Source organism: Grammomys surdaster, unplaced genomic scaffold (assembly GCF_004785775.1).
Source record: "Grammomys surdaster isolate TR1022 unplaced genomic scaffold, NIH_TR_1.0 350, whole genome shotgun sequence".
Classification (NCBI taxonomy): Eukaryota; Metazoa; Chordata; class Mammalia; order Rodentia; family Muridae; genus Grammomys; species Grammomys surdaster.
In genome coordinates this window covers 1,098,931-1,116,692 of record NW_021604769.1, presented here as the reverse complement: position 1 = coordinate 1,116,692, position 17,762 = coordinate 1,098,931, and the positions used below count along the sequence as shown (strand labels likewise).

Below are 17,762 nucleotides of genomic sequence, written 5' to 3'. Positions count from 1 at the left end.
TCAAATTCCTGATAACCCTGTGATCATTGTCTGGAGGTCTTTGTTGTATACTAAACAGATAGACTAAAGTTTGCATTTTAATAACTTTTTGTGGGCTTTCTCTAATTTCATCTTCTGTTTCTATCTGAGTATTTTCCTTAATTGAAATTTTAAATTCTTCCGTTAATATCTTTGTCCATGCTTCATATTTCTCTTTTTGTTACTCCTCCTGTTTTGAGTTCCTGCATTTTCTGCTCAAGGCTCTGCCTCCACATTTCAATTTTTTTATTTATATTGTAATTTTGATAGTCCGCTATCCATTTTATTCTGTCTGATTAATTTTAAAAGGTTATTCTCCAAGTCTTGCTTCCAAACCTCATTATTTTATCTCTGCTGCTCAGTCTGTTCTGTGAGCTGCTACATTCTTTGTTCTAGCATCCTTTTCATCTCCCGCCTCCCACCTTCATTTTCACCTTCCTGTCTCTTAGTCTGATCTATAATTTCTGGTGTCTTCAATTCTTGTGTTTCCTCTAGGCCACATTGCCAAGTCTTAAATTTTTCTTTCTATTTTTCATGTTGCTCTATAATCTCCTGTGTCTTCTGTTTTAGGCCTTACTTCCATAATCTTAACTTCTCTTTTTGTTGTAATTCTAATACTGCAGCATCTGCTTTATTTTGATATTCTAGCTTTAGACTATGCTTCCAAATTTTATCTCTATCTCCTTGCTGTTCAGTCTGGTCTGTGAATTGTTAAATCCTTTTTTTTTTTCCTAGCATCTCTTCTAGCTCCTGTATCTAATCTCCTCTTTGTGTTGCTTATCTTGACCTATAAAATTCTAAACCTTTGATGCTAGCATTATCTATAATCTCTCTTTTCTAAGGCAAGGAACTTTTTATCTAGGGCTCTGTCTTTTGAGAAGCTATAGTAGATCAAGAGAATAAATGTTGCAATACTGGTAAATGATAAGGTGTCTATTTCCTTTAAATCCAACCCCGTCAAACCCACTCAGAATAGTATTCTTTAAAGCCCAAAAGGTATTCATTGTGTTTCTCATCTTTAAGTATCAATGTATGATGCTTATTACCTGATTGGGAGCTCTTTGTACCTTTGTCTCCCTCTGCTGTTCAATTCAGAGTCTGTCTGTTCATGTCATGTGTAGATTCAGGGGATATGGGGAAGCAAACACAGAAAGTATAGAAAGGCTTTCTTGTTCTGATCAGTTCTGTCTGTCTGGGGCTTGGGGAGGAAGCGTCTTTGCAGTTTTCTGTAGGCCAATCAGACCTATTCAGCTTTCAATCCACACACTGTTTCAGCCTAGATCACTTCCTCAGCCTTGTATTGGGGTGAGGGGAGGGACTGTTATCCTTAATCTCAGGTTAGTTGAATTCTAATTGATATGCTGGGATGCCATTTTGTTGCATGGGACTCCTAATCCCAGGATTTTGGGTTCCTGTACACCACGTTGGGAGCCACTTTATTGTGGTATGTCTCCAACCTCAATAAACCCATTTAAAGAAAATGCAAATTTGTTGCAGTGAATCTTCAATCTCAACAAGCCCATGCAATGGAAATACAACTCAGTTGTATATTTATAAACTGCACATCTATATTGGTCAGATTTGCCTCTACAACACTTTCTTCCCCAACTATGAAAACCCTTCTACTTGCAGTTCCTCAAGGCCATGTGATTCTCCTCTATCTTCCTTCCAACAACTCTCCCTCTGTCCTACTCCATTTGCTGTCTCTTCCAAACTCCTCGTTCCGTCCTCTTCCTGACTTGTCCAAAAACCCCACCTCCTCATTTTTGCTCAACAATAGGTTATTTGTCATCTGTCTTAGCCAATCAGATAATTAAGGGAAATTCCTCTACAGTTGATGGTTTCTGATGAAAAGAGAATCAATTTTCTTTGAGGAAGTAGTTCTTGCTAGGGACACAGACTTCAGTTGGTAACCTCAAACCGATGAGTACATACATGGTCACCCAAAATTGTACACGAGTGTTAGAGACATTGATGTGGAAATAAGACAAGTTTTAGGGAAGGCTGAGGAGTAAATATGGCTGACATAAATTATATGCATTTATGAAACTCTCAAACAAATAATAAAAGTAGCATCTTAAAGGGTTATTTCACCTGAATAACTTAGCATTATGCCAGAAGTAAAGAGATGATTTAAAATATACAAATTAATACATACAACAGAAATTACATGATCTCAATATATGCAAAAAGAGTTTCAGATAAATCCAACACTTTTTTCTTTTTTCTTTTTTTCTTTTTTCTTTTTTCTTTTTTTCTTTTTTTCTTTTTCCTTTTTTCTTTTTTTTTGGTTTTTCGAGACAGGGTTTCTCTGTGTAGCCCTGGTTGTCCTGGAACTCACTCTAGACCAGGCTGTCCTCAAACTCAGAAATTCACCTACCTCTGCCTCCCAAGTGCTGGGATTAAAGGTGTGTGCCACCACCACCCGGCTCTAACACTTTTTTCTTATAAAAGTCTTAGAAGAAAAATGCAGAAAATACACCTCAACCTAATAAAGTATATAGACAGCATCATAGCCAATGTCATCCCACCATGAGGAATAAGCCTTGTATTTCCTTTATCCCATATCTGTTAATGTAGCATTAATTACAGTCTTAATTAGAGTGATAAAGCATAGTGTTGAGAGATATTATGAATAGGAAAAATAATTTTAAAATTGTGTTTTTGGATGACATGTTACTTTACATAAAACATTCTCAACATTTCACCAGAAAATTTTGAGAACTGACCATCACTTTCAGCAAACCAGCATGTTAATAGTAAAATAATAATAATAATAATTAATAATAATAATAATAATAATAATAATAAGTGGCCATGACATATCTCGTTTTATTCTAATGGCTAGATATTTGATTGTGTTGAGAAAGAATCTCAAAGCAATTCTGCGCAAGAAAATTAATATGAAAGAAATGATCAGTCTGATCTCAAATTTTACTACAGAACCAAAGTAACAAAAAAAGCCGATATCGTTTGTGGAAGCTATTCTCTACACTGCACTCTTTTGTTCTAATTACCATCAGGTCGTCTTACTAGATCTGTAAACTCATTTTGACTAGATAAATTTCCACTACAGTTACTTATTGAGGTATAGATAAATTTCCATCTTACAGTTACTTATTGAGGTATAGTATCCAATTTAAAACCGAAAACTAAAATTTCTAAATATGCAAGAGATAGATAGAAATTTCTGTCAGTCAAGGAACTCTATGAATATCATTATGTCTTCTTTTCTCAAACCAGGCCCTTTGTATTTAAGAAAAGTACAGAGGATGCTCCAGAGAGAGAACCTTGATTATTTCAGGAAAAGTATATACCCAGGTAATTTTAATTATTCCAAAGTAATCAAAGAGATCATTTGAACAGTGAATTACAGTATAAAAATATGAATCAGAGATGGACAGTATAAAGTGATACTTCATGAGGAAAATAATATATGTAAAATTCTAAAATGAATATGATGAACCGGTGAAGAGCAACAACTCCAAAAGTAATTAAGCTATTTAATAAATTCTTTGAAATCAGGTTAGTTTCTCTTGGAAATTTAAACTATTTCACTACTTTAATATTTTGTACACATATTCTTGTTAAAAAACAGGCATTTATAAATTAGAGTCAAGTTTCATTTACATGCAATAATGACTACTGACAAATCATTACAAGTGCTATAAGAGATACAACATCCAAGACTACCCTACCTGGGATTCCATCTTGTCTGCAGACACCAAACCTGATATTGATGCCCTTGCCAAGAGGCACTTGCTGACAGGAACCTGGAATGACTGCTTCTTGGGAGGTTCAGACAGCAACTGACAAATATAGATGTGAATGTTTGGAGCCAACCATCAGACTGAGCTCAGGGACCCTGAGGGAAGAGCTGGAGGAAGAACTGGAGGGGCTAAGGGGGATTACAACGCCATAGGAAGAACAACATCAGCTGGGGGACCATCCAGTGCTCACAGGGACTAGACCATCAAGCAAGGAGTATGCCTGCAGGGGTCGATGGCTTCAGATACATAGGTAGCAGAGAATGGCTTTATCTGATATCAATGAGAGGAGAAGTCCTTGGTCCTGTGGAGGTTTGATGATCCAAGATAGGGGGATGCTGGAGGGGTGGGGTAGAAAAGGGTGGGTGGGTAAGGGAATACCCTCAAAAAGGTAAAGGGGAGGGAGGAGATGGAGGCTGTGGGTTGAGTGGCCTGTGGAAAGGTAACTGGGAAGTGGGATATTATTTGAGATGTAAAAGAATGGAAAGATTAATAAAAAATAATTGATAAAAAATGAGAGCATATTGAAATTTAACGGAGGCATTCTCATACTCACTTGAATCATTAAGATACAAATTCGTGAACATGATGACATTTAAAAAGAAATTTGGGACAATATATACATTTAAATTCTTTTATTAGTGATTTTGTACAATTAATTGACAATTATTTTATTTCTCTTAGGACATTTCAAATCTCAGACTACCATGTAGTAATCTACAGAATTATAAAACTTTCTTTAAAATACTGTCAGAAATTGTAGATGTCAAAAGAAATAAAAAGACAGAATATCACATATTATGTGGAAGACACATGTCTGATAAAGGACTGCCATTAAAGCATCCAATAAATCTTGAATAGAGCAAGGAATAACCAACAAAGCTAATTGAAAGCTAAGTGAAAAACCTATATAGAAAGCCAATTCTAGGAGAAAGAACAAATGAGATTATGTAAGAATGATCCAATAGTTCACTGAGGGATGGAAAATGTAAACAGAGAGACCCTTACATACACCAAGAGCACCAAATCTCAAAGATGTATAAAAAATTAATTCATGATCAGGGAAGGGATATAATACAGCCATTTAGGAGGGCACAACAGACATTCCTAAACTATGTTATTTCTTAGACTATTTTTATTTTTGCTCATAATATTCAAGACATTTTTTTGAATGTTTGATTTTAGATAATTCATTTGATTCCTATAATTCTTTGCTAAAGATCTAATTTTTGGATGTTCAGAAAAAATTTGTTATGCTCATTAGTTTATACATTAAATATTATCCCACGACATTCTAAGATATCCTTGAAATCTCTCTACCTCTAAATGTCATAAAAACAAGTGCTATCAATAGAAGATTTAAAGTGCACCAAAATAATATTTTCTGTTTCATGTTCAATGTAAAATGCATCTATCATCATATCAAATACTTTATGTGAATAAATTCCTTATCATTTTTGGAGCATTCATGAATAGGAATTTTTTTTATCTCTATGTGGTGATTTGGAACTGATAATACAGCTAAGTTATTGCTTTGTGTTGACATTTTTGTATTTTGTACCTTTGCTGAAATCCTTTTATTGGATTGAGATTTTATGTTTTACAATCTGCAAGATATTACCAACTGTGAAAAAATGTTGACATTTTCTTGTCTCCTTTTGATTTACTTTCCTGCATTTTCTTTCATGACTACTGTATACAGCTTCTAGTATCATTTGGAATAAAAGACGTTGAAGGTAGGCATGTTTTAATTATCTCAAATCATACAAAGCTTTTAGTAATTCTTGCACTGGGTTAGCTGTTACTAAGAAAACAGATATCCTTATGATGACAAACATTCTTCCTATATCACATTTATGTTTTATTCAGTGACTAAATGCTTAATTTATCAATTGTTTGTTTGGCATTCCTTGAGATTCACATGTGATTTTTGTCTTGTTATTTTTTGCTATGCTTTGTTCAGTATGCTTATTGACTAACTTATACTGAATCATCCTAGGACGATATGAATTTTACCATGGTGCATAATCATTTAACTGAATTTTCTTATTGGGTTTGTTATTGTTTTATGGGAAATTTTTCCAGATTTTCTTTTCATCAACTTTTTAAAAAATATAGGGAGATTATTAATAAGGAATACCATATTACCAAATCTGACTCAGTTCAATTCAATTTTATACTAATTTTTATACTAATTTTTTATTCATTCTTTTTCTTTTTAACTAGTAGAATAGTTAGTTCTTTATATGTATAACATTCTTTGCTCATGTGTTATCTTTGCTGTGTGCTCCTTCTTAAATAAAGATTCTTATGTTGTTAAGTGTTGGCTCAAGATTGATCTCTTTGTAGAGACATTCTATTCAGTCTATCAATAATATGTTCAAACCTGTGACAGTATTACGTATTTTCATTTTCTCATATTTTCTCTTTATATCATTTATGGTGTTCCGTACTTCAGATTTATTGATATTTGCTTTTGAGTCATGATATTTACATGAAGAGTTAGTAATTATACTATATCAAGATTTGTACAAGATTTTGAGCTTGGTGTTCCAATATAGCCTAGACTATCCTCAAGAATGCAGCCTTAATGACTTAGCATTACAATTGTTTAGATTGTAAACATAGAATTACTAGCATGACAAGCTGTATTAGATTTCTAACCACTCATCCATAAAATGAGAGCCTTATATTCTCTACCTTTTCAATTTCAACATAAAATTTTGTAAAAAGCATCTGGAATATTAAGAGGGAGAAAACTTCATGACATTTTATTAATCAACATCAAATTTCTATATCATATATCTATCTGCACATGCATTTGTTTGGTCATGTATGTTTTCTTATATGTACCAGTGTTATGTCTGTTTATATCATTTGTTTGTGAATATGATATATTATATAATATGAGAGTTTATAAAATTTGAGGGTAGTCATAATTAATAGAAATATATGACTAACAAAGTCTGAATTTTATATTTTGCCCTTTAAAATTTTGTAGTTTTGTAGGTATTTATTATAATAATCTTTGAAACAATATTTATAATTGACTTATGTCAAAGAGTTTAGGTTATTATTTCAATTGAGTAAAAGTATGACATTTCAAAAGCTCAGGACTCATTCATCAGATACTCAAAAGTGATACTTCTCACATCATTATACCTTACCATAATTACCAATTAATTGAAACATTTAATGTCTTGTATTATCAGCGAGAGAAAATCAGGTCAGGTAAGTGAAATTTATAACAAAATTTCATACCTATGTCATAATATTTACCATCTCTGATTATTTTCTCACTAATAATCAAACAATTTAAAAGAGAGTTTCTATGTTATAATACAAAATGAGAAACTACAAAACTTAGTTCATTTCATGAATATTGATCTGGAATGTGTTTTCTAAGATACTAATTCTTTTATGATGAAATAATTTATTATTATGAAATAATTTATTTTCAACCAGTTGTTAATTGGTGTATATTCCCCTTTGGTAATCTCTTGGGGATTCATCAAAATTTGATTGAGTAGATATAAACGTTCTACATTTACTATATTGTGTGGATGAATAAACATGAATTTTCTGGCTTCCTAGGTAAGATAAATTTTAGTTAACTTGCAAAACATTTTACAATGATTACAACATTGGACCATAAATTTTTGTACCTCAATTTTGTCTATCATATATAATGTGAAAACTTTTAATTACTGATTATTGCTTGGATGAATAAAATGTATTTGTCAATACCAGATTTATATCGAACTTCATCAAAATATTGAAAAGAAACTTTTCCTTGAAAACATAAAAGCAATTATTCACATATGCATTTGAGTATTTATAAGTGTTCCAAATTTAGTAGTATGTATTTTTATTCTCCCAAAGAAAACAAACATTTCAAAGAATTAACAATACTAGCCACAATAGATGGAAAAGATACACTCAATCCATATCCTGTCAAGGGAACTAGTACTTTGATAGAATAAAGTATCAATAGTTCCATTATATAGAATTGACTTTTGTTACCTACTTATTGCAATATTATTTTGTTTCCTACTTATTGCTGATTATTATTCCCAATAACATAGTTTTTACAATTGTATTAATTAAGAACAAATTGAACTCACTCTAAAGTAGCAAACTGAGTTGTGGTTATCTATATCTGAATATGGTGGAAAAAGTACATCAATAGATCACGGATTCTCAATTTAGAAATAAAGTGAAAGTATAATTCAATAAAATACACTATTCAAAAATTTTAAATTTAATCCTGATAAAGAAATATTGGAACATATATTAATAGGCAAAAATATCTTGTATAGCTGAAGAATTAAATATTTGGTCACATATTTTAGACAATATAATTTAATTTTTTTATCTTTTTGCAATCTAATACAGGATACTTTCTAAATTAGCATATACTACTATAAAACGTCATTCCATATTTATCTTGATTTATTGCTTTATGTGGTAGGTTACAGGACATTCTTTGAAAATATACTCCCCCATGTAGTCATTCTACTTGACCATCAACCATCGCATACCTTTATATATAAATATACATATATATATGCATAGATATGTGTGTATAATATATATATATATATATATATATATATTATAGAGAAACAAATTTTCAAAAACAATTCTCATATCCAATGAAATGGCTTGTGTTCATACATCTTAAATTTCCCTGTTCTACATTCAAATCTCAAGATATATATCTAATTGAAGTATCTCAAGTATTATATTCAGCCTGATAGTTTCCTCTGATTCCTGGTAACTAGATTTCATATAATTTTTCTATCATTTCTTTTAAAAGGATGTTTATACTTTATCTATTCAATCTTATTCAGTTCACAATTTTTGGTAAAGTCACCACAAATATATCCTTTATTTTGAATTTTATACGTATGTTAATCTGTAATTTATTCAGGCTCTGTAAATCTCTACACCTCTCCTTTCTTAGGAACATACTATTGGTATTCTTCATAGAATTCCAAATTAAATTTTATGCAATTGTTTCTTGATGGGTTCTGTTTGTTTTTTTCAATATTTTCCCTTGATGTTGTCTTGTTACTTTTATTATTTTCTAGGCAGAAACACCTCCCCCCCACACACACACAAACTCACACACACACACAACTTAAATTCATGTTCTGTGAAAATAAATTAGTGAATGCACTTTTGTAAATTATGTTTCATTTTTCTAAAGAAATCATCCACAGCTTCATCCATTTCTTCCACATCATTTCACTTTTAGTTATGTACAGTATAATTTTAACTTTGTTTTTCCATCATATTTCTTCTACACATTTACATGTTGATGAATATCTAGTCTGCTTCCACTTAGCTTTTGTGAATAAGTTAGCAAAAAACATGGATGTGCAATTATCTCTGTGTTAGAACTAGTAGAATTTGAGATAGATGTAGAGAAGTGGAAGAACATTTGATGTCCAAATTCAATTTGTTTTGTAAAATATCATACAATTTTCCAATGTGGTCATGTATTTTCATATCCACTAGACAATTTAAGTATTACTCTTTTTCCAGTATCTACAGTGATTTCTTCTAATGGCTAGATATTTGATTGTGTTGAGAAAGAATCTCAAAGCTCTTTATTTTTCAGTTTTCCTAAAAATGTTGAATGTTGTTTCAACTATTTTGATAATTTCTCTTTTTTCCTTTCTTCCTTTCTTTTTTTCATTTTTTGAGAATTATCTATTCACTTCTTTGGCCCACATGTATGGAAGGATTGATTTATTGTAATTTCATTATAGTATATATTGAAATCTCTTTTGTGGCAAATATAGAACAAAATCAATTTTGAGGGAACATAGATGGGTTTCATTATACTTACTATTTTCTTTTTTGGACAGGACTATTTAATCTCTTATAATTTTCATTGACAGTTTGAGGTATTATATTCTATGCTATAATAGTCCTTTTCAGAATGTACTTCTCTGTATACAGAGGTGTTTCCCTTGTATTTTCCTCAAGCATTTTCAGTAAGCCAATTCCAACTTCATGATAATTAATATACTTAGAATTATTTTGCAGCATAGTTAGAGATTGGTGTCTGAATTCATTCTTCTAATCATCATCACCATTTTCCTATCACCACTCATTGAAGATATTGTTTCAACTATTTTTTATGAAGTCTTGGCAAAAAGAAAAATTACAAGCTGAATGCTTATCTCTATGTCTCTTTCCATCCAAGGATACACATATGAGTTTTGTACTGGCAGACATTGGCTTTCAACTTGAGGTTTTGTGCGACATTAGGAATTGAGATAGCTTTACAATTATTTTCTGGAAGACTGTTTTGTATTTTTCAGAGAGTTACCTTGACTCTCAATTAAATTCAGTATTTTTTTATTATAATCTGTGGAGAATTCTATTGAAATTTTGATGATGATTACATTGGACCAGTAGAACATTTTATGAAGGATTTCCATCTCCACAATTTTAAATACTATTATCTCTAGTTCATTGTATTTCAGTGGCATATATGATTACACTATGTATATATATGATACAGCTATTTTCACCTAGACCACTGATTGATGTGTATTAATTAGCCTATGTTTATTGACTTTTATACTATCTGTTTTTATCATAGTACTATGGACCATAACCTGAGTATGTTCAACATTGTTGCAGGAGATTCCAACATGAAGAACATCACAGAAGCTACTTCATTTGTTCTCAAGGGACTCACAGACAACAATGAACTTCAGATCATTCTGTTTTTCTTCTTCCTAGCAATTTACCTTTTTACTCTAATAGGAAATGTAGGACTTATTATTTTAGTTGTTGGAGATTCTCAACTCCATAACCCTATGTACTATTTCCTCAGTGCATTGTCTTTTGTAGATGCTAGCTATTCTTCAGATATCACCCCAAATATGTTAGTAGGTTTTATGTCTAAAAGCAAAATCATTTCATTTTATGGTTGTGCAACACAAATGTTCCTTGCTATTACATTTGGAACCACAGAATGCTGTCTTTTGGCAGCAATGGCATATGATCGATATGTAGCCATACACGACCCACTTCTGTATGCAGTGAGCATGTCTCCTAGAGTGTATGTACCACTTATCATTGCTTCCTATGCTGGTGGAATTGTGCATGCTATTATCCACACAGTGGCTACTTTCAGTCTGTCTTTCTGTCGGTCCAATGAAATCAAACATATACTCTGTGATATACGTCCTCTACTTGCTATTTCATGCTCTGAAACTTATGTAAATGAGCTGTTGCTCTTCTTCTTTGTGAGTTTCGTTGAGCTAGTCACCATCCTGATCATTTTGTTTTCCTATGCTTTTATTATTTTGTCAATTCTGAAGATGAATTCAGATGAAGGGAGGAAAAAAGTCTTCTCTACATGTGGTGCTCACCTCACTGCTGTTTCCATTTTTTATGGCACAATCCTCTTCATGTATGTAAGACCTAGTTCCAACTATTCCCTGGAGCATGACATGATACTATCTACATTTTACACCATTGGGATTCCCATGCTCAACCCTATCATCTACAGTCTGAGAAACAAAGATGTAAAAGAGGCAATGAAAAGACTTTTGAGAAAAAAAATAATATTAAACATTGTATTAAAAAGTTAAAGGTTTTTCTGTGTTTCTTATACCACAAGTACTTTTAAAAAGTTTTCAACTATTTTATACTGTAATTTTTTTAACAGTTTTTAATTCTTGCACACATAAAATCATTGCCATTTGTCCCTTCTTATAACTGGTTATCTGGCCTGTAATATTCAAGGCAATTCTTCTGTCTCCACCACTCATCTCAGGATAGAAGCTCTATGATATCAGATGCATCCAGTCATCTGTGGCTGTGTGTTTGTTCTAGGGATTTAAACTCAAATCTCCAAGCATGCATAGCAGGCACTTCACATACTGTGATGTCTACCAGCACTTCAAAGTTTGAACTTTGAAAACCATAAAATTCCATTCATTTTTATTTTGAAGTATCATTCTCTGAACAATGTAGTTCTTAAATATTCATTTTTAAAATAAATATTGATTACATCAAAGCTTCTTCATGATATTTACATTCCTAAATATGTAGAATCTTTTTGTTTCTTAAAAAAGCTGTGCTTACAAATATTTCATACATAGTCACTAATATGCTGAGGTGATTTTAGTAGCTTCGTAGGACTATCATAACAATACAGTAAACAGGACCTGGTTTATGCAAAATCTTATTTTTTACATGTATAGATGTTAGATATCTAAAGCCAAAAAGTATGCAATGATAAATTACTCTTAGGTTTTTCTGTGTGAATTGAAGATCTTATATTTTCTCATTGTCTTCCTTGTAGTTTTCTCCTACATTTGTATTTTTGCTAATTTGTTCTTATAAGGATAGAAAGTGTATTTGATAAACACCCATTAGAAAGACTTTATTATAACTACTTACATTTAAAAAACCATATCTCTAAATGCAGCCACATTCTGAAGCATTAGGTGTTTACTTTTAATTTGGGTCCAGTGTTCAAGATGTCATCAAAGTGGAAATTGGATTATTAGCCACACCCATAACAATCATAGAATCAGAATATCAGACATGATCACATTTCAGCCAACCTCTTAGGTTTGACCATGGGTGACTGAGTAGGTCCAGCCTTTCTTGAACTGACCACTGCCATCTCCAGTAAGGAGCAAGGAGCCATGAGTAGTAGTAATGATATCGGGGTGATCCATGTCCTACCTTTTGTAAACTAAGACCACTACTCAGTTCCAATGGAGTTTTGGGAACCCACATCTCCTTTTGTTAGGGTGGAGATACAACTTTACCAGCCTAAGGAAACCCCACCAACAGGTTGTATTTTGGGGGGTTATCCCTCTTACCCAGTCCTTCCCAATGTTACCAACCTGTCCTTTTCTTTTGGTGATAAGTGATCTCTTAACCACAGTGGAAGCTATTCCTCTCCTTTTCCTCCAAATCACATAACCTGGCAGAACTTTCCCTTTACTGAGCTCTCAAGTAGAATCTAAAATGAAGCAGAGGCTGGCTATGACTTTGTTGCCTACCATTGAATCCCTTTTCCTTGACTGGACTTCATAGTTTGGGCACAGTTAAAGAAGATTCAATTAGGCCTAATAAAACTGGATACTCCAGGGTGGAATGGTATAATATGGGCCTTTCCACTTCTCTGAGAGAAGAGGATGGGGTTAGGAGGAAGAACATTCAACAGTGGCACTGAGTAGAGAGGAGTGTGGGAGAGCAGTGATTATAATATAAAGTGACTAAATAAATAAATTATAAGTTGTATAACTATCTTGACCTCTGTAGTATGTCCCTACAAATGAGCCATTCTGACACCTCTACTCCCTTAAAATTCCTGTCTGGGCAGGAGTATAGTTTCACACTCTAATATCCATCTGGCTATCACTCAAGTTACTTATCTAAAACTAGCTATTACTCTAATCCACAAGGCTATATAAAAAATGATTGAGCCATTCACAGTTCCCTCCAACGACAAAATTATATCCTTCCTAGGGATGGCTGCTTTCTTATACTGTGGTTTTCCTTCTTTCTAGATTCTTGATCGTCCCCTATATGAAGTATTTTTTGTCTCCTCTCATAAGCCCCTTCTTGCACCAATTGCTAAGTCTTTTTATAAGCTAAGTCTTTTTATAAGCTTCTAAGTCCAAATCACTAATCAACAGGACAAACTAGCCTTTCATAGACAAAGAGATTCTGGCACTCTTAATCATTCTTTTGATCTGACTTAAGCTCTTGATTTGACTCTCTTAAATTATGAATGGATTCTTTGTTTCTGTTTGCTTTGGTCACCCATCATGTTTGATTTGAAATTCTAGAGTCTGTTTCTTCAGTTACTTCTTCACTCCACCTTCTCTAGTCATTTGTCTTGGTTTGGACCCACATATACTTCCCAGGGTTCAAACCACATGGGCACCTCCCTGCTAGTAACCTCTGTGGCCTCACCAGGTAGGCAACCTTCTAGTTACTAAGATAACTATTCCTTTCTAGAATTCTACTAGAATTCACACATTTTCTTTGCCTCCTCTCTGTAGGAAGTGTGCTAAGTCTAGCAGGTTCCTTAGACACTTCTGGGTCCGTGAGATCTCATCCCTCCTGAATTCCAGATTACTCCTTCAATACTACTTTCCTCTGGCATCCTGGGCCTTACTCTCTTAATATAAACAGCTTGACTCAGTACAGCCCAAACTTAGCATGATAAAATTTCAAACTCTTTCTTATGTTTCCACCTTCTGCTACTATACAAACAACAGACAACTTTTATATTTAAACTTGCCCTTCTCATTTATTTCTTCCCATCTACATCTGTCTGGGGAAACCCTTCCAAATGAATATTTAACATCAAAGATAAACACTACTTTAACCAGAAGTTCATCCTAATAAAGTTGGAAAATTATTCTATATCAGGATTTAAATGCCAACTTAATTATGTATGCCTCTTTTTAATTTCTTATTAACCTGGCCTTAAATCCCATACCCGTTGCCCCTATGATCACAGAAACATTTTGTCAAAGATAGTTATGATTACAAAAGTTGAATGATAATTTCTGTACTTTTGTCTTTGGATGTGGGCAATAAAAGATGAAACTATTTCCAAACCTTCACTGAACTATATCATGAACAGAGTCCAGTCAATGGATAGTATATTCAAGAGGGAAGAGGGTTATGCAGGGGAATGGAAGAGCTATCATGTGTTGAACTTTAGACAAACATACATCAGTTACATTGTTCTTGAGTTTTAATATAATCCTGACATGTATTGATGTCTGGTTTTCTTTTCTTGAGGAATTCAAGAATAAGAATTATTTTCTTCATAGAGCAACAACAACAACAAAAAAACATATTCATTCCTTAGATTAAGAACAAGAGAAACATCATCTCTATTGATTGAACCATAGATCATAATTAAATGTCTAGAGACATATAATAAATATTTCACTGAATTCTTAGGGTGCAATTTTGCAGCAAAGTCAGTGATGACTGCCATCTGTAACGTTCTACATATATTTTCCAATGTGTTGAGAGGGATGAAGTAATGCAAAAGGAAATGAAGTTAGAGACTGAGACTTTATAAAAGTTTTATATGTGTGTGTTTTACATATTGATTAGGTGGCATTTCACCAAGCTAGTCATATACAAATATGAAGTTGTATAGAATTACAAAGCTGAGAACTTAGAATAATATTTCTAGTAGAGAGGCAAGCTAATTTGTTTTTAAAACAATGATCATATGAATATATATCATATATTCACAAATATTTCCACATACACACACACATACATAGGACCCAAATTAAAAATAAACACCTACTGCTTCAGAGTGTGTCTGAATTAGAGATATGATCTTTAAAATATAGGTAGTCTTTTGATGAGTGTTAATCCAATATACTTATTATCCTTATAAGGACAGATTAGCAAAAAAAATATATGTAGGAGAAAACTACAAGGAAGATAATAAGAAAATATAAGCATCCAATATACATCCAGAAAAGCCTAAGAATAATTTATCACTGCACAATTTTTTGTTTTACATATCTAACATCTAGACATGTAAAAAATAAAGTTTTGCATAAACCAGGTCCGGTTTACTGTATTGTCATGTTAGCCCTATCAAGCTACTTCAATCACTTCAGCGTATTAGTAACTGACTGTGTCTGAAATATCTGTAAGCACAGATTTTTTTAAGAAACAAAGAGATTTCACATATTTAGGTATGTAAATATCTTCTAGAAGCTTTAATGTAATCAGTATTTATTTTAAAAATGAACATATAAGAACCACATTATTCAAATAATGATACTTCAAAATAAAAATGAATGGAATTTCATGTTCTTCAAAATTCAAACACTGAAGTGCTGGTAGACATCTCAGTATGTAAAGTGCCTGCTATGCATGCTTGGAGATTTGAGTTTGAATTCCTAAAATACACAAAAAGCCAGAGATGATTGGATGCATCTGATATCACAGTGCTTCTATCCTGAGATGAGTGGTGAAAACAGGAGAATTATCTTCTATATTACAGGCCAGCTAACCAATTATAAGAAGAGACAAATGGCAATGATTTTTTTTGTGTAAAAGAAATAAAGACTGGTAAAAAATTACAGTATAAAATAGATGAAAACTTTTTAAAAGTACTTATGGTATAAGAAACACAGAAAAACCTTTAACTTTTTAATACAATGTTTAATATTATTTTTTTTCTCAAAAGTCTTTTCATTGCCTCTTTTACATCTTTGTTTCTCAGACTGTAGATGATAGGGTTGAGCATGGGAATCCCAATGGTGTAAAATGTAGATAGTATCATGTCATGCTCCAGGGAATAGTTGGAACTAGGTCTTACATACATGAAGAGGATTGTGCCATAATAAATGGAAACAGCAGTGAGGTGAGCGCCACATGTAGAGAAGACTTTTTTCCTCCCTTCAGGTGAATTCATCTTCAGAATTGACAATAGGATAAAAGTATAGGAGACCAGAACAATCAGGATGGTGACTAACTCGATGATACTCACAAAGAAGAAGAGCAACAGCTCATTTACATAAGTTTCAGAGCATGAAATAGCAAGTAGAGGAGGTATATCACAGAATATATGCTTTACTTCATTGGACCGACAGAAAGACAGGCTGAAAGTGGCCACTGTGTGGATAATAGCATGCACAATTCCACCAGCATAGGAAGCAATGATAAGTGGTACATACACTCTAGGAGACATGCTCACTGCATACAGAAGTGGGTCGTGAATGGCTACATATCGATCATATGCCATTGCTGCCAAAAGAAAGCATTCTGTGGTTCCAAATGTAACAGCAAAAAACATCTGTGTTGCACAACCATAAAATGAAATGATTTTGCTTTTAGACATAAAACCTACTAACATATTTGGGGTGATATCTGAAGAATAGCAGGCATCTACAGAAGATAACACACTGAGGAAACAGTACATTGGGTTGTGGAGTTGGGGATCGCCAACAACTAAAAAAATAAGTCCTACATTTCCTATTAGAGTAAAAAGGTAAATTGCTAAGAAGAGGAAAAAGAGAATGATCTGAAGTTTGTTGCTGTCTGTGAGTCCCTTGAGAACAAATGAAGTAGCTTCTGTGATGTTCTTCATGTTGGAATCTCCTGCAACAATATTGAAGATACTCAGTCTTTAGTCCATAGTAATATGATAACAACAGTTAGTATATATGTAAGTAAACATAGACTAATTGATACACACTAATCAATGGTCTAGGAGAAAATAGCTGTATCATATATATACATAGAGTAATCATATATGCCACTTAAATATAATGAAATAGAGATAATGGTATTTAATATTGTGAAGATGGGTACACTACATAAAATGTTCTATTGGTCCAATGTAATCATCATCTAAATTTCAATAGAATTCTCCACAGATTATAATAAAACAATAATGATTTAAATTGGAAACACAAAAAAATTGAAAAATACAAAACAGTCTTCCAGAAAAATAATTGTAAATCTATCTCAGTTCCTAATGTGGCACAAAATCTTAAGATCAAAGCCAGTGTCTACCAGTACAATACTCATATGTATGCCCTGGGATGGAAAGAGACATAGAAATAAGCATTCAGAGATATAACATTGTAACTTTTTTACTAAGATGTCAAAACTAATATTCTTCATTGGGTGGTGATAGGGAAATGGTGATTATTAGTAGAATAATGATATCAGACACCAATCTCTATGCTCCAAAATAATTCTAAGTATATCAATTATCATAAAGTTAGGATTGGCTTACTGAAAATGCTTGAGGAAAATATAAGGGAAACACATCTAAATACAGGGAAGTACATTCTGAAAAGTACTCTTATCACATAGAATATAATCCCTCAAACTGATAATGAAAATTACAAGAGATTAAATAGTTCTGTCCAACAAAGAAAATAGTCAGCATAATGAAAACCATCTATGTCCCCTCAAAACTGATTT

General features: G+C 32.6%; 2 protein-coding genes across 2 annotated transcripts; one reads left to right on the top strand and one right to left on the bottom strand.

The window, feature by feature from the left end:
• Window positions 1–10,456: 10,456 nt before the first annotated feature.
• LOC114631068 (olfactory receptor 141-like) lies at window positions 10,457–11,404 on the top strand. Its single transcript, XM_028779371.1, has one exon. The coding sequence runs from the start codon at window positions 10,457–10,459 to the stop codon at window positions 11,402–11,404; it is 948 nt and encodes a 315-aa protein (XP_028635204.1).
• Window positions 11,405–15,947: 4,543 nt separating this feature from the next.
• Window positions 15,948–16,917, bottom strand: LOC114631056 (olfactory receptor 141). The gene has a single exon (XM_028779361.1). It carries the CDS (start codon window positions 16,915–16,917, stop codon window positions 15,970–15,972), a length of 948 nt encoding a protein of 315 aa, XP_028635194.1. The 3' UTR covers window positions 15,948–15,969.
• Window positions 16,918–17,762: the final 845 nt, after the last annotated feature.